At 38.7% G+C, this 22,183-nt stretch overlaps 3 protein-coding genes across 7 annotated transcripts; 1 reads left to right on the forward strand and 2 right to left on the reverse strand.

Annotated features, from left to right (window-relative positions):
- The first annotated feature begins 195 nt into the window (after positions 1–195).
- Positions 196–4,861, forward strand: LOC311274618 (cystatin-C). The gene is made up of 5 exons (XM_084382433.1): positions 196–302; positions 434–615; positions 4,039–4,190; positions 4,312–4,413; positions 4,578–4,861. The coding sequence occupies exons 2-5, from the start codon at positions 531–533 to the stop codon at positions 4,671–4,673; spliced, it is 435 nt and encodes a 144-aa protein (XP_084238559.1). The 5' UTR covers positions 196–302; positions 434–530; the 3' UTR covers positions 4,674–4,861.
- A 159-nt stretch (positions 4,862–5,020) lies between these two features.
- LOC311275181 (hatching enzyme 1.2-like) lies at positions 5,021–7,916 on the reverse strand. Its single transcript, XM_084383490.1, has 9 exons — positions 7,813–7,916; positions 7,300–7,318; positions 7,152–7,214; positions 6,878–7,018; positions 6,574–6,691; positions 6,306–6,484; positions 5,955–6,036; positions 5,335–5,462; positions 5,021–5,113 (listed from the first exon to the last, which is right to left on the reverse strand). The coding sequence occupies exons 1-9, from the start codon at positions 7,882–7,884 to the stop codon at positions 5,106–5,108; spliced, it is 810 nt and encodes a 269-aa protein (XP_084239616.1). The 5' UTR covers positions 7,885–7,916; the 3' UTR covers positions 5,021–5,105.
- A 3,005-nt stretch (positions 7,917–10,921) lies between these two features.
- On the reverse strand, positions 10,922–21,245 carry rassf6 (Ras association domain family member 6). 5 transcript variants are annotated; one of them, XM_084382405.1, is made up of 11 exons: positions 21,129–21,245; positions 17,015–17,091; positions 16,747–16,820; positions 15,330–15,490; positions 14,132–14,226; positions 13,675–13,874; positions 13,490–13,591; positions 13,281–13,332; positions 13,068–13,186; positions 11,638–11,735; positions 10,922–11,354 (listed from the first exon to the last, which is right to left on the reverse strand). In XM_084382405.1, the coding sequence occupies exons 2-11, from the start codon at positions 17,067–17,069 to the stop codon at positions 11,279–11,281; spliced, it is 1,032 nt and encodes a 343-aa protein (XP_084238531.1). In that variant the 5' UTR covers positions 17,070–17,091; positions 21,129–21,245; the 3' UTR covers positions 10,922–11,278. The 5 variants fall into 5 exon arrangements, with proteins under 5 accessions (XP_084238531.1, XP_084238533.1, XP_084238530.1 ...); XM_084382407.1 differs by lacking the exon at positions 21,129–21,245 and adding an exon at positions 19,001–19,053; XM_084382404.1 differs by lacking the exon at positions 21,129–21,245 and adding an exon at positions 17,346–17,462.
- Positions 21,246–22,183: the final 938 nt, after the last annotated feature.

A 22,183-nucleotide genomic window follows, 5' to 3' on the forward strand; every position in this document is an offset into this window, starting at 1 on the left:
ACACGAGCGCACACACACACAATGGCACACATCTGACACCCATCATCACAAACCCTCCCACCTACCCAGTCTCATACACACTCTGTCACACACACGCGAAAGCCGCTGATGATGTCATTGGCAGGCAGTGGGTGGGTGTGGCCTTCACTGGGTTGTTAAACATACCACAGCTTAAATGCTGAACAGCCACCGCCATTCACCAGTGACACCCTCCCTCTTTCTCTCTTCCTCACTCCCTTTACTCCTCTCAGTCCGGCTCCAGCATTCACTTGGTGAAGTCCTGTTGTAACAACAACAGAAAGGTAAAGACTTTTAAAGTTGTTTCTCTCTTTGTAGTCATTTGTGACAATATCTACCTGTCACAGAATTATAAGTTGACTTTTTTCAGTAACTATCTTCACTGTCTTTTTTACTGCTTTCTCCGTGGACCCAGACACCACCAGTTAAAGCAAAGCATCCTGATCATCTGAAGCCTTTTCTGGAGATTCATCCTTCATTCAGCTGTGCAGTTTGGTGGTTGATAAGTAAAGATGTCGCTCCCGCTGTCACTGCTGATAGGTGTATTTGTCCAGCTGTGTATGGCCGATGTGCTTGTGGAGGAACCTATCACAACAAGTAAGTGCTGAACAGAAATAGGAGTAAAGACACAGGGAGTTACAGAATGATGAGTGAGACAAAGGAATGTCATAAGACAGCGGATAAACTTCCTTTTTGGGAGAGGAGACTTTGTAGCTTGATATTACTTTTTTAAAAGTGGTGACACAATTGATAAATGAACAACAGCAAGTGACAGACTCACAACGAAAGCTACAGACACTTTAATATGTGGCTCGTTAAATGGGCAGATACAAAAGAATGCAGATTAAAATGATCATAAAGGCTCCACAACCACTAGTTACTTATACGACTGTCCTGATGTTATTACCCTGTTGGTTACACCACAATTCATACCACTATTCTTCTGATCTGGATGAGGCTATTTGGAAGGCCTGAGTTAGAGGTGATAATGGAGTGAACAAAAAAAAACAGGAACGGGAAACCATTAACTTAAGACATGATCTGCTTGCACAACAAATTAAATGTGCAGGTAGAAACTGTCAAATCATGATAAAGTTACTTTATTTTACGTCTGTTGTGGAGACAGCCAACCAGAAATTCTGCTGCTGGGACTCAAATATTTAACATTTTGTACCATGTGATGTGTGCCAGGATTATGTGCCATGACAGGTTGTACAGGTTGATGTAAAGGACAGTTGTGCAACAGTGGGTGCTGTATAAGCGTCTGTGTCAGGACCATGACTAACAGTCTCGAAACCAGACAAACAAAGCATTTGTATCTCTATCCAATTTAACTTCTTGCCCCATATGTCATTTTTATACAATGAGTTTAAGTAACAACTTAAAAATAAAACTTAGGCAGTACTTAAATAAAAGACAAAAATATTAACACAGCAATATCAAAAATATGTTTCCATTGGTAGGAACTGCACAAACAAATATAATGCTTATCAGTGGTAACTAAACTCTTGTATGAACGGATTACCCTGCTTATGAAGTCATGTAACTTTCAGTAATAGTGATTCAACCTTAAATGCATGTAAACTGTGTGCCTGTATGATGAAATGTCAAAACAATATGTGCATTTATGTGCACAGTCTGTAGAGAGTGACTCCCTTTGCTGTCTGGTTGGGTAGAGTGAGTCAGAGAGTTTGGCTAAGGCAGCAGTCAGGGAAAGTCCTGATTGGTCAAATGCTATTTCATTTGGCAGCGTTGAGTTTAGTTTGGGAGTGCTTGGGAAAGTCAATACCCACTCACCTAATATGTCCAACGCCATTGGCTTCTGTTTGTAAAATGGTTTTACTGAGCAGAGAATCAGATTCATATTTGCGAATGGCATATACTGTAAATGCTCGCAAAGTATATGTTTGATTAATAGTATACATGTACATATGATGTATTTTAGTGCCACAGGATAAAAATGTTGTACCCTTTAGAGACATTTTACATTAAAAGGTTGTGGTTGATTGATCTTACATAATGTTAAGTCCTTATATGGAGGAAAAGGATTGTTGTACCGACCACAAAGAGCTGGAAGATTCAAGTTTGTTGTCCTGATGTGTTGGGTATGATATGTAACACGCCCAACTTCAGTGTGTTATTGGACTACAATGCAAAATGAGCTTCTGTACTTAACAGGGTGGGGATGGAAAAAGCAGCAAAACAGGATTTTCAACCAAAGCGTCAGTGTTGATGATGTCAGCAATTATATTGAAAATGAGCACGCTGACATCAGCATGATTACATTTCCACAATGGTAATGCTATTAAATTATACTTAGCAGGCATATTATTTGCCATGCTGCGCATTTTAGCTCAGCATGTTTGCATGTAGGTAATTAGCACAAAATGATATCAAAATGCTAACCTGATGGTGCCTCCAGATAAAAAGTGCAGGATCACGAAAATGATAATGATTCACCATGACATGAAGATAATGGAGATAAAAAAAAGGGGAACAGGAAAGTGCAACCTTACCTTTTGACACTTTCGAGACCATTTTGTGCTTATTTTACTTCTGTTGTTGGGACAGCCAACCAGGAACGCTCTAACCAAGTGTCATTAGGATTCAAATATTTAACAATTCATCATGATTGTGACATTTAATGGTAATGCATGCAACAGTTGTTGAGAAATGTAACTGATAACCGCAAAAGTCAGCCTGCTGGTAGTGCTCCAGGAAACGTGAGGGGATCTCTAAAGTTAGTAGAATATATTGTCTGGGAACCACCAATGTCTGTACAAAATGTTATGCTGATCCATCTAATAGATGAGCAGATATGTGTTAATGTTGCTGGTGGTGCTTGATGCAGTCATGCGATCACCAAAGTCAATAGGATTCAACCTATGGGTACCATGAATGTCTGTTATAAAGTCAAGCTGTCCAATAGCTGTCAAGATCTTTCAGTTACAGTGGGACTCATCCTCTGTGGGCCACGACTGTCTGCACACATTTCCATGACAGGTTGTTGCAAGTTGCAACATTGCCCTCTCTAGAGCTACGCTTTTATTTTAGTGTGGCTAAAAACTGTCACTGTATAAAACAAACAAAAACCAACCCCATTTTGATTTGCTGGGCCACCCAAGAAAAACGAGCAGCCACTATTACCTCTAAATTGTCCTTCTCCTTCCCTGAGAATCCTGTTTATATCCTTGGCGTGATGATTGGGGCTTGGTTTGGCAGAGAACTGAAAATAGTTTGGCAGTGTAGTGTGAAAGTGGCTGAATCCAGGATTTGGTGATCTTACAGTTTCCAAGTCCTTGATTGATGTTCTGGACTGAAATGGCAAATTTTCAGAATGAAGGAGCTCAAAATACCTAAAGGGAAAGAAACACACACCATGTATAACACTAAACAGCTGACTGTGTATATGTTTGTGCACAGGTGTGTTTTAAATTGTGTAACTGTATGAATATGTGCATTTTGGTGTATTATACCAACCCAATTGCCAGAATTAATGTTGGCAATTCTACAAACCACGGATATGTTGAAGCTTTACATCTCTTTATGATGCAACTGTACGTTTCTTTAGGATTCATTTTCTATTTTATTCAATTACAACATTGTGCTTGTGGTATGGTTAGTTTAAAGCAGAAAAAACACTTAGTTAGAGTTAGTAAAAGATCATTTACCTGGTTTACCTTAACAGGTTTTGTTGCCACACACGGCAGGAAAATGTCCTGACGTCTTGTTCAGAATATCCAGTGTTTTCACGCTTACAAATGTTGAAACACCGTATGGAACAGTGGTCTCTGGCTTGGCACACGTCTAGCCTCTTAGCCCACCAACAACTCCTGACATAAAAATCAGCTCATATACATGTAATGTGAGCATGATATGACAAATGTCAATATGGTAATACACAAATGAAAATCTTATTCTGCCATCTGGATTGATTATACTGTGGCTCTTTATCTTGATCAACAGCCATTATGCAGTTCTGTTAAATTTAACTTATGCCTTTGTTTAATTTCCTCATAGAAAAAGTGCATCTTCTGGGTGACTGGTCTGAGAGGAGTCCAGACTCAAATGATGTGAAGGAGGCAACCCAATTTGCAGTGAGCATGTTCAACACAAGGTCCAAGGCCAAGAAGATGTTCAAACTGATCTCCATCACTGCTGCTCAGAGTCAGGTTAGATTCATCTTTCGGAAACCAGCAACTCATATGCACCACACCACGTCACCACCATGTCGGCATATGATGGTGTTACAACATCTGATTTGGTCTGTCCTCTATCCACTCATCTTATCAGGTGACCAATATGATCAACTTTAGGATCGATGCAGTCCTGGGAAAAACCAAGTGCTCCAAGGATGAAAACCATGACTTGGAAAGCTGCAGTCTTGAGAAAAAGGTAAATCAGTTGTGTGGGTGCATTTATGTTTAGGAATGGTTTTTCAAGACTTTTAAGAATCAAGCTTTTCTGTCTTATATTCTTTCATAATACAAAATGACTTGTTGCTTTTTACAGTAGGTAAGAGATTTTTATAATAATAGTTGCTATTTCCTTCTCTACAGGAGGTGAAGTGCCATTTTTTGGTGGTTTTTGACCCCCGCACCAACAAATATGTGCTGAGGGAGCACAACTGCAAGAGAGACAGAAAAAGGGTTTAACTTTTTTACAGATAAGGTCAGCAGCTTTGAACACCTTATTACATTTTGACACAATGGTAATGTTTTATTAAGCTAAAAGTTTTGCAACTGATTTTAATTGATGGATGTATGTTAGGATAAACAAAATGATGGACAACTTATAACAATGACAAATCATGGTCTCAATAAAACTAGTTTGGAAAAGGTGACCAAGGTACACAACGGTGTGTTAATTATTTGTGTTCTGTGGCTTCTAGTTGTTTTGTCTATTGTGATGTCTTATCTCTGATTCATGTTTTTTATGGTTTTGTGTTTTGTGTGGAGTTTTAGGCAAGAGGTAAAGAACACAGGTTTGTTTTTACATTAATATTTATTGAATTGGTGAGATTTTGATACCAATGAATCAATATTAGAATTGCGCAAGTTGCAGAGCAGAGTTGTCTTGATTTTCTTTCAAATGTCTGAAAAGAAAAAAAGAGATGAGTCACCACAAATTATTATCATCATGCTGCATCTGCTGTAATAATTCATACTATCTATATGTATACACACAGTATTAGTCTGAATGTTGGTTCCTGTGTGCGACCCCTCTCTAGCTGTTTCTACAGGAATGTCTTCCATTCAATGAAGCAGAAAAGCCCTTAAAACTAATTTTAACACATTTAATATGCCGTATACTCACTGCATTCGTATAATCTATTGATTCTGAGGATATCAATATCAGACATTTCATCCCTCTGTCCAATTGGCAAAGAGTCATCTGGAATGGGAGTAATGGTGTCTGCTCCAAACACTGACGCAAAGTTAGTCCTAGATTTGAAAAGAAAAAAATTAAATGAATGAAAATGTTAAAATACTTTTTCCACAATTTTCAATTGTTTTGATATTTACAGGCCCATTTCTACTGTTTTGGTTCAGGCAGCTGTTTTCAGTCCAAAAAACAATAAAAAAAACACTGCACACAACTTTTCTGACAAGCATACTGCAGACAGACAAAGTCGGCAACTATCTGGTGAACAAAAAGCCTGGGTACAAACGTAAACAGGCAAGCAGCTGTTGCCTTTTCTTTTGCAGGGATTTAGCCATTATAATGCCAGGGCTCACTATCGTGATTGGTTTAAATTAAAGGAATAAAAACAAGCTAGAGCCTTTTTTAAAAAAAACTTTTTTTACCTTGACCTTTACCAAAATTACAATGGTTGCAGACCACCAGACCAACGTCATCACAACATAAAAAAATGAATCAACTAAATAAAATATCTTGCTAACAATAGTACTATTAATGACCAGAAGAGATCTCACCTTCCGTAATGCATAACAGAAGAATAGTCATATGGAGTGTACAAGTTGTTGGTGTCCGCTTTGTGGAAGTTGAAGGCATGTGCTGTAGAGAAAACATCAATACATACGTACAATGTATAAATTCCAAGATTTGAGTGCTTATCATACAGTTAAGTTATCATAGAGTAGAAATTTGAAAAAGTAAAAACTCAAGCAATGCTCGGAAGAACAACTTCAAAACAACATAATTAAGTTGTTTGTTCTTTATACTACAAGTGTTTATGGTGTTTTGACCTACCACTTACATAATTAAGGTCTGGACTACATATTTAGTGGACAACTGTGCAGCTGCATTGGGGCTTAGGAGCTCACCTGCTGGGATATTTTCCCAGTGAATCTTGACATACATGTCCCTGTCACTCCTCTTATGCTCGTGGTGGAAGCCGAGTGCGTGGAGGAGCTCGTGCTGGATGATCCCACGCTCGAGGCAGCCGTACACTGACAAAGAAACCAACTGTTCACCTCCGTCTCTGCCGATAGAAGACCAGCATCTGCAGGGAGACAGGTTTAGATCCCTGCAGGGTAGCTAGTTTTTACTGTAGATCACACTGGCCATCACCTTTACTCTCTCTGGACTCACCCAAGTTCGCTCACAATGCTGAGGTAGTCGGACTGGCCATGATAAGGAACAAAGCGAACGCAGGTTCTCTTGTGGAAACTTTCCATAGCTGCCTTGATTGAGGCCTTCTCGGTGTCATCTGCAAAGAAAACAAGATTGATGTCAGTTTATTGACATCAGACTACGTGATACAGTCATTATCAAGGACTTCTCTTACAAAACAACTTGTCCTAAAAATTTTTATATTTATTTTCTTTTAACATTTTGTATGATGATTGAGCTTGTATTGGTTGTAATCTCCATGAATGAATTCCTAAACCCTTACAGAAGTAATCACTGAGGCTGAAAGGCACTTCAACCAGTCCATTGTAGGATTTGCTCCATTTGCAGTGGCCACTCCAGCATTTCATGCCATTCCTCTTCCTCGAAAGGGCGACGTCACCTTCCACCAGAGTATGGCCCATTCCTGGATTAAAACAACATGAGGCTGATTGGCCAGTAGATGAACGAATTCATACTTGTAATATACTGATTAGCACAGACATTAGCACAACGAGGACTAATGCCAACATTTAACTCCACGGATAAATCAAGCGTACCTTTATTTGCCTCCAGAATTTTTGAAGTTATGTCTAAACGGTAGGGCCTCTGGATTGTCGCTCCTAAAATTTGAAGATTTAGTCACCACACATAAAGACCCATGTGCAAATAAGACGTGTTAAATGTGCAATAAGAAAAATCAGTTACCTTCCTCATGTGGTTGCCCCTGCACAGACACAAAATCCGTGAAAATTAATGTACTGGTACGTTCAAGATAGACTTTTATAAATTAATGTCCTGGTGTTTCTTCATACAGCTCTACAAAACAGATAAATTACTATTTTACTTTTTTTTTGTGCCTATTGTGTAGCTTGTATGCCATCTAATGTCTCCTGTCTGTTTCCTCTTGTTTGTATTAGTCCTTATTGGTCCAAAAAACACCTTTCTATGAGCAGATTTTGGGAAAATGTTATACTGTCAGTCCCTGGTAGTAACAGTCACTTGGGCTGCTTTGTGGACCCATAAAGCTATAAATTGGCATTTAGGAGGTTTTTACTTAAAACAGATGAGAATGAGTTGAGATCATTGTTTTCACTGAGTTAACAACTCTGGATGCTTGGAGCAATCTGCAATCTATCAAGATGTTATCGCTTTTTTATTAACTTTCTTTTTGACATATCCAATTTAGGAGAGATATATTTGTTGTGGCGCATGTCTTACCGGGGAATCTTCCTGAGCCAAAAGGCCCAGCAGCAGCACGGCCAGGACAGCAGAGAAAAGACTCAGCTTCATCTTCCTTCTGTTGCAGACTGACTGGTTGTAGAATCTTGGGATGATTTTTTGCTGTTCAGCAGTGACCACATAGCAGACACATTGCAGTCTAGCTTTATACAGCAAAAAAAGGGAGGACATGTAAACAGACTTACTGTAAAGGCAACACATTGACCCCTAAACAAAGGTTTTAAAGAAAGGATTAGCTCCAACAGGAAACTCCTTAGATTCCAAGTGGCAGTCGGATGAGGCTTTGCAAATGTGACATAAAAAGCTCCATATGTGAAATGTGTATTCACATGTATACACACATTCATGTGTAGATGATGGATTTCTTGATCAGAAAGCACTGATAATGCACCAGGTCTCTGGACAGCTGCACTTCTCTGCTGAAGTCATTTGACTGACATGTTGACACAGTAACAGAAGCCCCTAATCCATTATGAACGCACAAACCAGAATATAAACAGTACATTATTCCCTCGTCTACTGACCTCTGGTCCACACCCAAAGGTTTCAGATGTCTGGATTCATTGAAAATGTAGCCGTACCAAGTTTTGCTTCTCCTGCCTGATGGAAACTAAGAAAAAGCTGTTAGTTAAATGAATGTTTTCAGTGTGAAGATTTAAAAAACGTATAACTTAAAAATTAAATTATTACTTTCATGTAATAATTACACAAAACACATCTAAACTCGATGACACACAAGCATGCAAACTGCTCTAATCTACAACATAGGTCACAAACGACCCGTGTACATTTCCTATATCATAATGTTATTATTATTAATTTATTTAATCATTTAATATTCCAAGTATTCATTAAATTTCTTGTTTTTGATGACCACAAATCATTATTTAAATGTTTCTGTTATTAAAGAAAAAAATACATAGATTTCTTCTCTTTTTTGCAACATCAAGATTACATCCACAAGTATTTCATTACAAAATAAATGCTATGATGATTATTTCATTAATAAGTACAATTAAAATCATTATTACAGCAGTGATTTTGAACTAACAATAATATCCTTAATATGTGAAATAAGTATGCACTTTTTCACACCGAGCTAGTTACTAGCAGTTACACTCGACAAAGAGAAATATAATGTTGTGTGTTAGCGTTGCTGTAAAGTGACAATATATAGGGGGATGACCTAAATAACATTTGTGGATGTCCTCCACAGCTACCACAGTAAACTGCCATGCCACACACTCTTTTCCATTTCTCATAGACGTTCTGGTTTGGGCTCCATGGAAACTCTATCCTTCAACAAACCAACCGGCTTCCAATTATTCTCATTCGGTCATTCATCATGTCAGAGGAAAATTACACTCAGTTCTGGGTAATATGAGGCTGTCTGGTGGGCTGGCAGCCATTTGTAAAGTCTTTGCCACTAACCAGCCCAGACAGCAGTACTCACTCTACACTACACCATTATTTAACTATTAGCATGACAGTGTTTTCCATTTGTAAGCGTTCATTCTCCTCTTTACACACACACACACACTCTCTCTCTCTCTCTCTCTCTCTCTCTCTCTCTCACACACACACACACACACACACACACACACACACACACACACACACACACACACACACACACACACACATAAATATATATTGTATACCCCATAAATACCTTTTAACATCCAAGTTTCCCCTTTTGTTTTCCTTTAAGTCGCTTCAGGTTAGAAAGATGATCTTATTTCACTCTGTATAAAGAACACCACCCGTTTCCTTTTTACCTGAGCAAAATCAGTAAAATCATTTTATCCATTCCCCCTGTCTCTGTGTCTGCTTTTGGGTCCTAGTTTAACCTCACAACCGTTACAGAACAATCTGGCCACGGTAAATGCACCGTAAAGTTATGCTAAACGTTAAAAGTTAAAAGTTACGTAAACTGCATGGCCTGTGCTTTACCTAACGAGCTGTAGCCACTGCCATCTTTTTTCCAGTTTCACCAGGCCAAAGTATTATTCTATTTATTATCTCTATGTGACACTTTAGAAGAAGAAGTTTAGGTTGAATGGTTGTTGTGAGAAATATAAACATGATGTGTCAAAGTTGTCCTGATGGACGGAGGAGCCACTACACACTCATTCATGGGTTTTCATTATGTTCTACTGAGGAGAGGCTGAGACATACACAAATGTGGTATCACCGGTTTGGATGGCCGGTATTTGTCTGAATATCTAACCGGTTTGAAGCCTCCTCCACCTCAGCCTCAAGCCATAAGCCTCAACAGCACCTCTTATCCGTTCCCCCTGTCTCCTAGTTTAACCTCACAACCGTAACAGATGGTAGCAAGAAAAGGCAAGAATGTATATTTGTATATAAACACACATATCTGATAAATATTTATGCCATATACTGATAGAATGTTCAGTTTTCTGAAAATGGGGCAGAAGCATCGCAAGAGTTTGGGAAAGTTGCCAATCTTACAAAACGTCTCTGCAACAAATACTGTTTGTGTCGATTGGAGGGGTTTGAATATGCCCAGACGATATTAGCATAAATGAGATGGAGAAAGATCATTGAGTAATACAAAGTTAATAAACAAGACACATTTGCAAAACTTCGTAGTTCGCTGATGATCCCGAGTGACTTCACAATTTTGTCATAAATGAGATTAATATATTTTTTCCAATTGAAATTCTCATCAAATAAGACAATGAAGCTGAGAGCCTTATTTCTTTTGCTCTATTGAAACTCTACCATAATCCCTGTCTTACCTCCTGCAAATGTTATGAAATTTGACTTTTTAGTATTTAATGGAAGTTTATTTAGTAACTGTGTTGTTATGCAATTAAATCATTCACATTGAATTAATCAATTTGTGCATAGAACAGCAGAGATATACATTTGGTTATGATGGTGATGATGATGATGATTGTTTTATAGGAGTCATTTGATTTATTTACCAGAATGTGGCATCCTTTAAATAAAGATTAAATAAATTACTTATTATACAGAAAATCATTTTGTATGTTTTAATGCATATGGATTCATTTATTGTCTGGCATACCCCAGAAACATAAAGCACAACACACAAGAGTCATGCTGGTCCCACATCTTATATTTATTGTTGAACACACGACAATGATTTACAGTTATTTACAGCAGCATCTTACAATTTTACCTGATACTTATTTTACAGTTTCCAAAAACAAAGAATAAAATCATATAGTGAACATAAACCGATATAAGCGACTCTCTCTGTAAGACTTGAAAAGCTACCATATGTTTGTTGTTTCTTTATTGTTAGTCTGGAATGACTGTTGCAGCTGTAACCTTGTTTTTAAAGTTAAAGATGTTAAAGTCAAAATAAATGTACAGAGTTCTCCGCAGATACTCTCTCAGTGTTGCGGCGATGAATGACCGGTCCTGTGTCGGTGATTCAGATCGGCGGTCCTCACACACTGGTCTCAATGTGAGGTGACAGCTTACAGTTCAGCATATGGGACAGGACTCTGTGCTGGTTGTGGTACCTGATAGACACACCAAAACACACACAAAACACACAGATCATGAGTAGGCACCAAATCCATAAAAGCTCACTGGAAATATTGGCGCCATCACCTGCTGAGCAAGTGTTACTACAACACTGATTTTGTTTTCAGACACTGTCAAAGGACTGATTGTCGTCTGTGCACATCTGTTAGCAGTTGTTGCGGTTGCTGCAGCCAGTGACTGGAGTATAAAAACTTTATTGTTTCATGTTGTGAGTTTAAAGCTTGACAAAAGTTTTTAACACAAAAATCAGATACTGACTTGACAATGATCCTCTGTATCTCTCTGTTCTCCTCCTCTCTGAGTTTCAGTAGAACATGCTCCAGGATAGGAAGCTCCAAGTTCAGATACTGGGCTACCTGAGAGGAGAGTAGAGGAGAGGAGAGGAGAGGAGAGGAGAGGGGAGGAGAGGAGAGGAGAGGGGAGGAGAGGAGAGGAGAGGAGAGGAGAGTCTTGGCAATTAAGAAACAGAAAAACTTGTATACGAATAAAAAATAACAATCATCCTGAGTCAGAGGGACATCTGTATTTGCATGACAAAAGAAATATGTCCTGTTTTTTTTTTCTATACTGCTGCAAAAAAACAGAAAACAGAAAATATAACTCTCTAGATGATTTACACAGCTTTTAATACATTCACTGACTCAAAACCATTATTAAATGCTGAGACCAAAATATATTTTTTTTCTCTGATGCACTTAAATATGTGTTTTCATCACCAGAGGTTATATACAAGTGAAAACAGCACTTCATTTTCAATTGCTATATAAAATAGTTCAGGAGTGTTTTAGAAACAGCCTGCATCTTTCACCTCTGCTATAAAAAGAAGTCAACAAACGTACACACACACATGTACACACACACAGACATACACACACAAACTTTATAATAACATTTTATTTACCCAGTAACTACACTATGATGACACTGGAAAGGGGAAAAACGATGGAACATTTTGAACAGCCCAGTATTTAAGAACATTAATAGAGCCAATAAAACTTTAAATGTTTTATAGTAGTGGCTATACAGACACACCCTTGTTTTCTAGGGCAGTAAGTTCCCTAGCAAGAACAAAAATGTAAAAACATCTCTGTTTTACAGACTTTAACATTGCAAATTCCCACACAACTTTTTTTGGGAAAAAACTCTGTATATATCATATATATATATACATATACATATATATATTGATGGTTTCACTGCAAACACCAGGACTGTTACCCCATTGTTCCTGCCTTGTTATCCAGTTATATTGCATTGTAATACACTATAATTAGTATGCAGGTACTCATTCATTAAAAGAATACTCACAGTATGATGTATTTCAACATTCATCTTAAACATAAAATTGTTAATTGAATATTTATTTCCTTACCTTGTGTCTTCTTACCTTGAACTAACAAACCCAGTAAGTATCTTATCTATAGCCTTGATGCACTAAATAACTGCACAGTAACTTGCAGGTTACGTGAATATACTTCACATTCTCAAAAATGAGAAATGGGCTCAAACGAATTCTTTAAAATTGTGGTATGTCTCTTAAATCAATGGCACAAGAAACTTATCTTTGGATTTCATTTTGAGCGACTGACAAAGGAATTCTTCTCCCGTTAAACTCAGATGAAGCTGCACCTACATGCATGTTTTATAGTCTTCGTTAGCTCATCAGGAAGCGGGGCTAAAACACTCACATCATCGCTGACTTCCTCCTCGTCCATGTCCATCAGAAAGATCCTCATGATGTCATCAGAGGGTCCCATCAGTATGCGCTCCCATAGGGGCTGGTCTCTGTTAGTGAGCTTCCTCTTTTCTAGAAAGCAAACACACAAACGTCAGTGTAGTAGTGTCATGCATTTTCTAATAATTCAATTTGCTGTGTAACTGGTATAACAGACAGAGCTTACCTCCACTCTGGTGAACACAGTACAGTGAAAACTCCTGGGGATCGTTCTCTATCTGTAGGATCACAGATTGAAAAAATTTATTATGGATTAACAGGGGAAACCATCCTCTTCTTAAAAAAAGATGTTGCTTTGTAGACGAGCCCAGAGATAATTGTTTTGTGTCTTGTGTCATTTCTCCTGCAGTTTGAAGAATGTGTGCACAAGCTCACCTTGAACTTGTTTAGCAGCTGCTCAATGACCTGGTTTGTGGTCATCCTGCTGGAGATGCGGACTTTTGTTGGAGTACCGAAGGATGGGGTGAAGATAGAGGTCTGTAGAGGCCAATGAGAGACTGGTGAGCTACGGTACAGATGGAAGTGGGAAAAAGAGAGGGGAGGGTCGAGCAGAAATCTACCTTATAGTTATAGAAGTGTCCGTTGATGGAGAAGCGATGTTGTCTTTCTTTCTCTCTCTGAGCTGCTGACTTCCCCCTCCCCCTCCTCCTCTTGACCAATGAGGCGTCGCTCATACAGCGAAACAGGTTGGACTCCGCCTCCAGCTCGGAGTTCTTCTGCCTCACGGGACGCAGCGTGGTGGACTCGTAAACAACCGGGCCTTTGGAGTTTGCAGAAACACATGAATAAAACATCTCACAATTAACATTCAGTGGGAACAAGAATCATATTCTTTTTGGATTATTTTTGTTTACACTGACGGCTGGGGAGAGACGGGAAAGGCAGGGGAGTGAGAGGAAAAGACGTACAGCAAAGGACCTCTAGTGGCCGTAGTAAACATTACAGCAGCAAAGGAGGAAGTCAGGTGACATGGTTTAATGATACACATAAGGAGGCGGCTGGGGTGGAAAAAACAACCTGGTAAAGGACTGGTGACGATTACATCCTGTGGCGTCTCAGCCATCTCATCTATTTGGTGAAGGTCAGCATACTCTCCCCATCGCGTCATACCCCTGCAGAGAAAGGAGGATTTGGTCTCTGAGACTTTAAACTGACCATAATTACCCACAATGAACATCCCTTTAGTTTTAACCTTAGCATGAAACAGTTGATACATATAACTGTTTACTTACTGCAAATTGTGACTTGCATCAAGAACTTGACGTCACTCACTCTTGATGTATAGAGAGCTGTATCAACTGGATCAAGTGCTGTCCATGTCAGTATGATCCCTGTACTGTGTTCCCTACACTCAACAGGTGGTTAATCCATAATTATGTTGATGTCATGTCGTACAGCTACGGAAGCCTTGAGGGGGAAATGAGGAAATGACTTTTTCTGGTGATCCATTAGATCAAAATTGTTTTCTCTCATGTTTATGACTTGAGAACTGGTGAAAAAAAGGTTTTGCCAGGAAAAATCTTTTCTGAGTTCCTTATTTATTTTCTTATAACATGAAAAAAATAAGTTAGGAGAAATAACTTTTTTACATCTATAAAATTAAGTGAAAAATGCTTTTTTTTCTCTTGTTTGAAACTGAGAAGATTTTTTTCCCTCACTGTTTGAGACATAAAAAAAATCCACTGAATATCTTTTGATCCAGGCTTTTTGATTATCCTGGCAAAACCTTTTTTTTCACCAGTTCTCAAGTCATAAACAGAGGAAAGAAAACAATTAAGATCATTCTTAGAAAATGGATCACTAGAAAAAAACATCCTTACTTGCCCAGGGCTTCTGTACAAAGCTCATATTTGGGCTCACTGTGAGAAGGACTTTGAATAACAATAGCTGCCAAAGTTGGCAAATACAAAGTCGATCACTCAGTTAGTACGCCGCCTTGTACAAAAGTGTCTTTGTTAGCATTAATCTTCTAAAGTCATATATTTAGGTATTACCTTGTCAAGGTTGAACAATGAAAAGCTCATAATCTGACCGGTTTCCCTTTAAAACTAAATAAATAACCAGTCCAGTTCATCCCAGTATTCCCACGGCCATATTTGATTCTGTATTTTTCTCTCTCAGTTTTAACTGGACAAGCAGAGATGACATAACATCATGTTGACGCTCATATATAAACAAAAGAGATTAATAACATTATACAAAAAATGAAAAGAACCTCTTGTTTGCGACTGGGCTGACTGGACTGACGGGGTCAGGTGAGACCAGAGGAGCAAAGGGAAGCATCTGTTTATCATCCTGTATTTTCAGCCTGATGGGTCTCCTCACTCCCCAGGAGATATTCAGGAAGCCCTCCACCACCACCTCTCCATCATCAGCCTGTTACAGAGACAGAGCCACATACACCTGTACAGTGTGTAAATACAGTCATACACTCAATTAAAGGGAAACACAACAGGGATGAACATTGTTTTTAATGCACTGGCCAGTTTTGGGGACAAAATGCAAATCTTTACATAATGTTGCTTTAAATTAGTAGATATTTAATCAGGTCGAACATCATGAATTTGGTAATGCAAAAAGTAATAGTCTTGATGTACTGTAAGTAAACAGCTGGGGAAGTTTCAGGGGGATATCTGTTTGTTAAAACTTTAACTCTATTCATCATTTCTTGTTTAAAAATGTGACAATACATATCTTTAAGGGCTTATTACTCAAAACTTTTTTGAGTTTTTTTCTCTCACTTTGAGCCAGAAACCAGCACTTCAGATGCACTTAAATTAACTAAACTTTCCAGATTTATTCCTATATTATGAGGGCTTTTCAACCAAATCGTCAGAATGAATGTTAGCCATGTGAGTTTCTGTAAAAACCACAAATAAGTTCAAAAAATGTATTTACGATGCAACTTTATGTTAGTCTCAGTTGATATTTTTCAATATCTCTCTTGTGCTTATGCTCTGTTTAGGTTTAAGCACAAAAACCACTTGGTTAGGGTCAGGAAAACATCCTGGTTTGGCTTAAAATACCTGATTAGGATGCCACAAAAACAGCTGGAAATGTCCCCAGGTGTAATAACAAATATCCACCGGTGTGACTTGAACTGTCATTTGACCATTTGGCAGCCTTGCTACTAGTCCTTGTTACAAGTTTGAGGTTTGTCCAAAAAATATTTGTCATAAAGGCGCACTATGTAGGTTTGGGGAAGAAATTTAAATCAGAAGAAAAGGATCTTTATTGACTGTTTTCATGAATAAACTGAATAAACAAACTGACTTCAAAGGACAACACAATTTCATACTGCTTCCATTTGTTTATGTGTGGCGGACCCTGCCACCTTTCTAGCTTCAAACAGTGTTCTGGGACCTTATTTCCCTCTGAGAACAACTTGTTTATGCAGTTATGTAGAAAATAAACATTTCTGAGTTTGTATTATTACCTCATTAATAATGTAAAAATTTAAAATTCTGAGTTTGAATTTCTTCTCCACAAATACATAGTGCCCCTTTAATGTCCGAAACCAAGTTTCATGGTGATATCTATTTAATCTTTACCCTATTGACCTGGACACCCCACATTCTTGAAGACATGACACAGTAAGGTTAAGACAAATGTCTGACTGGGAGTCAACATACCTGAGAGAAACCTAGGTGCAGCTGAGTCTTGTCCTTCAGGAAGCAGTTGTAGGTTCTCAGCAGCGAGAGAAACTCTGCTCTGGAAAAAGACACAACAGCAGGGGATGACTAAGTGTTGCAGACCATGACACAGTGCAGCAGCACCTCACCAGTTATGTAACAGTCATGTTTTTGTTTTTCATCCTCCAAATATGGCTGCATGTTTTCTCTCATCAGGGAATAAAGAGGACAATCATGTTTCTTAATGTCTGTATCAGCTGTGACCCACCTGGACAGCGTCCTCCCGTCCCCTGCCTGGACCACTTGGGGATGAGCTGCCTCATTCATCTCTGGCTGCTTCAGCTACTGCAGAGAGAGAGAAACAGAAGAAACACATCAGTCATATCAACAGCTTGGGTCACCGAATCATGAACCAAACCTCGAGCAGGAGAGAAACGCTGGAGGCTGACGACTTGTTGAATGCCACTTCAGTGTGCATGTTCCTGGATCCAGACACCTGACTAGCACTGTGTCAACATGGAGCGAGCGACTGCACAGAAAACGAACTGCCAGCACAAAGTCACTCCTTCCAAGAATAAACAATATAATTAGAGTCTTACCTTCTCTAACATGACAAATCAGAGTTCTCCTCTTGATTCTGTGTCTTTGTCTCTCTGTCTTTCTTCTGTCTGTGCTTTAAATATCTCTTTCCGCTCTCTCTGTCTCCCTCCCTCTGAAGTTTGTGTGTTATATTTATCCTTCTCTCTCTCTTTTTTTTTTCTCTCTCTCTCTCTTTCACTTTCTTTTTTTGTGTTCGTCTCCAAGAGATTTAATAACAGTACTCCACCCAGTAACCAGTGATGACAGTGTAGACCAAGCCATTTGTTTATTCTTTGGCCGGAGACTCTGAAGCCTGCGATTGTTGGAGTATCCACGTGGCTTCTCTTCTCTTTTCAACTGTTTTTCTTTTCCTATTGAATCTTTTGATGACGCAGCGGCCTGAAAGCAGCGGCCTGTAATTGTCCCTTTTATTTCACTCTTTCCGTCTCTCTCTCTGTCTCAGCCTGTTTGCTATGAAGAAATATCTCAGGTATTCAGCAGCTGTCATCCCAGCAGTCCCGCCACTCCCTGCCCGGACCGACGGTTCAACAACAAAATTTAAAGGTGCAGTACTTTCTGTGCAAATGTTTCTAGGAAAATGGAGGGAATCCCACATTGTCAGACAAAAACTAATATGGCTGACAGATCTCTTTCAAAGCACACATGGGAAATATTATATTTTACATGTACACCTCTATATGAATTTCTCTCAGATGCTTTGTCACATGTGATATAATGTGTGAAGTGCGTAATGTCTTACATTTCACGTGTCACATATGTGAAATGTAACACGAAAGACACATCATCTCAATTTATTACATCACATCTGGGCTGCAACTATTAGTCGATTAAAGTAATTGATTAGTCGTACGACAGAAAATTAGCTGCCAAATTTTTAATGGTTTCAGTAATTATTCATGCAAAGTATTTGCTGGTTTCAGCTTCTTAAAGGGTGATTCCACCATAGGAAGCTGTGTGGATCTAATACATTTTCTCTAGTGTTGTCACTCAGTGGCTAAGTTGCATTATGGGTAATGTAGGCAATAGGTTTTGAAAAGGAGGCAGTATTAATGGAATAAAAAAAGGTGACATCTGGTTCTGCTGTATCAATTTAGGTCATTTGTTTTAAAAATGTCCACAATGGGTCCAACAGTGTTACAGGAGTGCAATGTGTGACCAGTGGACTGCTTTTCAAAACCTGGTGCCTACATTACCCACAATGCAAATCACTGGAGGTAATTTATCAGATCACATGCAGCTTTCTCTGGAGCCACAAAAGGGTTCTTGCAACTTTTTCCACATATGCAGCAGTACTCCCCAACACCTGTAAACACACCTTAGTGTGTAAAATTGATGGAGTTGCCCTTTAAATTGAAGAACTTGCTGCTTTTGTTTGTCATTTATGATAGTAAATGAAGAGTCTTTGGCTTTTAGACTATTGGCTGGACAAAAGAAGCCATTTGGAGACGTTAATTTGAGCTCTGGGAAAGTGTGATGAGCATATGTGCTGTTTCTTCTCAAACATTCACTTTCTAACATTACTGCACCTCATGAGTTAGATGTTAAGAATTAAAAATCAAGAAAACACAGAAGCACATACAAGACAAAGGCTAAATAAATATCTTTGAATATGTGTGATCATTACAGATTCCTAGTACATACACTAAGTACCCACATGGCACTGCAGGTGAATATCATGTGGATGTGGCCAGTGGTGAACAGGTTGTGGCGACTAAGATGAGGAACAGCGAAGCTCTACAAAATCAATGGAAGTAGCAAGAAAAACAAGAGCAAGCTAATTTGCCATACAGAAACAACTGTGTAAGCATTATTTATGTATGTTTATTTCCTGCCTGGCTGAGGGAGAGGGAGGCGGGACTAATATTACAGTTTTATGTTTCAGTCCAGTCGAGTTTATTCATGTAGCCCAATATCATAAATCACAAATTTGCCAAAATGCTTCATATGTGCAACATACGACAGCCTCTATGCTTAGTCTCAATCATAACTCTTCCTTTATAAAATATATTATACAATGTCTAGGTGATGAGCTAGCTGCAGGTCAGATACAGTGGCTCCCAGGTGTGCTTGTGAATAGGCATGACAAAGGACATTGCTGTGCTTTCATTAAAAGTTTGAGAAAGGGTGTAGCAGCCTCATTGCAAACTAAATACAGGAAGAACATAATATAAAAGAAAGAGACAATAGAAAGGAACATTATGCTGTTTTTTGTACACCGTGTGCTTAAAGTTCTTTTCTATCTCAGGCTTGAACTCATGTGAGAACTTCACTGTGTGTCTTTCAAGACTCAACATGCAGGTTTCAAGGTCCCCAGGAGCAAATGTGTCTAAACTGTGAGCGCATGTGTGTGTGATTTGTGAATCACATGCATGTCAACAGTCAAAGCAAAGCCTTCAGGAAAGTAGAACTACTGAAAAAGGGCAACACTGCAAAGTCAATAATGTGTCAGAGTTCATAAATCCAACTCAGGCACTGTTCTATTAGTAGCAGCAGTCTTTTAAAGATGACAGCTGCTCCAAGCTGGAAGCCAAAGAATCTTACAAAACAAGTCCGTCAGTTTAGAAGAAATAGGTCATTCATGGAAAACAAAACACCTGGTTCAGAAGTTTTATGATCATGAGACACTGCCACTTTCCTCTATTCAGTTATCCTTAGTGGAGGGTTCCTCTTTACTTCTAGTGACGTATTGCCACATGAATTTAAGATTTCTTTGTGTAAGCTGCTGCAAGAGACGTTAAAACAAGTGAATCAGACCAACTGCTGTTAATTATGACACATTTTTGGATGGAATAAAATCAGAGAGACTTAGCTGTTCTGACAGTGGCAGACTAAAGATGTTTGAGGGGCAGGGGTGAAAAACAAAAAGGGCACCACATGTATGCTTGCAGAAAGTTGTGATATAGTTATAGTGAAGAGAGGGCACTTCATCACGTTTTTCAAATGCAGAGCAATACATTTCAAAAGGAGGTCATGCAAGGTGCTCAAACTTGTAGTTAAATCTGTTGTTAGATAGATGTTCAATAAAGGCCATTGTAAGCCTGTAAAATAACACAGAGCCACTACATGAGAATCTAGCTATGTAATACTGTGTACGTTGTCACGAAGCAAAACCAAAACACCACACTGACACAATAGAGGGTGCAGTGTATGCATACAGTAAAATACAAGCTTTTTTATTGTCTAAGTGTGAGCTGGAAAAACGTAGCCAGCGGGAAAACAGCCAAGGTACACCGTGACACACCCAGTTTCTCCCTTTAATGCTCTCCTGTGTGTCACTCCCCCCTCTGCCTCTCTGTCTCCCTCAATCTACTCCTCTCTCCCTTTGGGCTGTATTAACACTTCCTCTTTTCAACTCGGATGAACAGATTTCACCTAAATATGTTATGTTTATATGGTGCCCCCTACTGAAATTACATTTCAATACATCCATTGCATCTTTTAAAAAATGAAAGCACAGCAGACCCAGAAATTGAGCTGTAATTCCTAATCAAAGTTAAGAAAAAGTCATTAATACTACTGATCCCACACAAATAGTTGATATTAACTTTTAACTTTGAAGTCTGAATAAGTTTTTCTCACAACACAACACAACACACATTAAACGATCACGCTCGCAACATAAAATATCTTCAGGTTTTAATGAATTATTAGATAAATGGATACATTCAGCTAAATTCTGTATTAATTAATGTTGTTATCAACTAAAATAAGTTATTATTTGGTTTCTTTTCTTCACAATAAAGCTCACTTTAACAAAAATGATCAACCATTAACACTCCTACCTGGCCAGTCTTTCAATCTCCAGACAAATAAAGCTGATTCACTCCATGTTTGAGGTCTTGTACCTTGTGTGTGTGCATACGTGTGTTTTCATAGGTCCAGAGTACAGTGCATGTGGTGTGGTAGGAGGTGAGCATATGTAGCACACTGCAGCAGCTGGTTAATTATTACGGGACAGGTTGAGACAGCGTTGGGAGGGAGGGGCTGACTGACACCAGATATGACTCTCCTGCTTTGTGTATGTGTGTGTGTGTGTGTGTGTGTGCATAGAGAGAGAGAGAGAGAGAGAGAGAGAGAGAGAGCTAACCAATAAACTGACAGTTCCCTGTTAGACACCTTTCAAGGTTTGTCCTCATCAAAGGATAATTAGAATATAAAAGTTATATGTGAATTTTAATTGTGTACACTTGTAGCAGGCCATAAATACTACTAAATACTAAATACTGAAATGTAGTAACTGGAGTGATGTATAAACAATTGTTGTATGTAACCTAGACATCTATAAAATGTTCAGTTTTCAATTAAACTTAGCCTGTAACCAGTGGGTCAGAACATATCTCAAGATTAGTGGAATCCCCCAGGGTTCTATTCTTGTGCCACTGTTATTCAACCCAAACGTGCTTCATCAGTGCTTTCAGGGGCGCTCAAAAATGTTCTTTTGGGTCAACAAACAGTAACTTAATGTTGGGCCATGGGCCAAAAGTGAAAACCTATTATATCCTATTGGTCAGATGCAAAATGGTTCCAGGATCCCAAGTTCCTTTAATGGACCATATTCACACGGTGGGCATTTTCCTCTGACAGCACGCTCAGGATGCGAAGTGCAAATGCCATACTGCTGTGTTTCAGGTATCAAGTTGTATATACAGAGAGATTCTGGAAAAAACATTATTGGTTCACCACTTCCCGCTTGATCAGCAGCTGAAAAGGCAATGGGAAAATCCAGAGGGACAATGGGCAGAATTTTAAAGTAAAAAAACGTATTTGATAGTCCATTCTGTTTGACAACTAACATCAGCAATAAACCACTTTCCAGCTGACATTAATGTTTGACAGT

Source organism: Pagrus pagrus (assembly GCF_965226575.1).
Source record: "Pagrus pagrus genome assembly, chromosome: 19".
NCBI classification, from domain to species: domain Eukaryota; kingdom Metazoa; phylum Chordata; class Actinopteri; order Spariformes; family Sparidae; genus Pagrus; species Pagrus pagrus.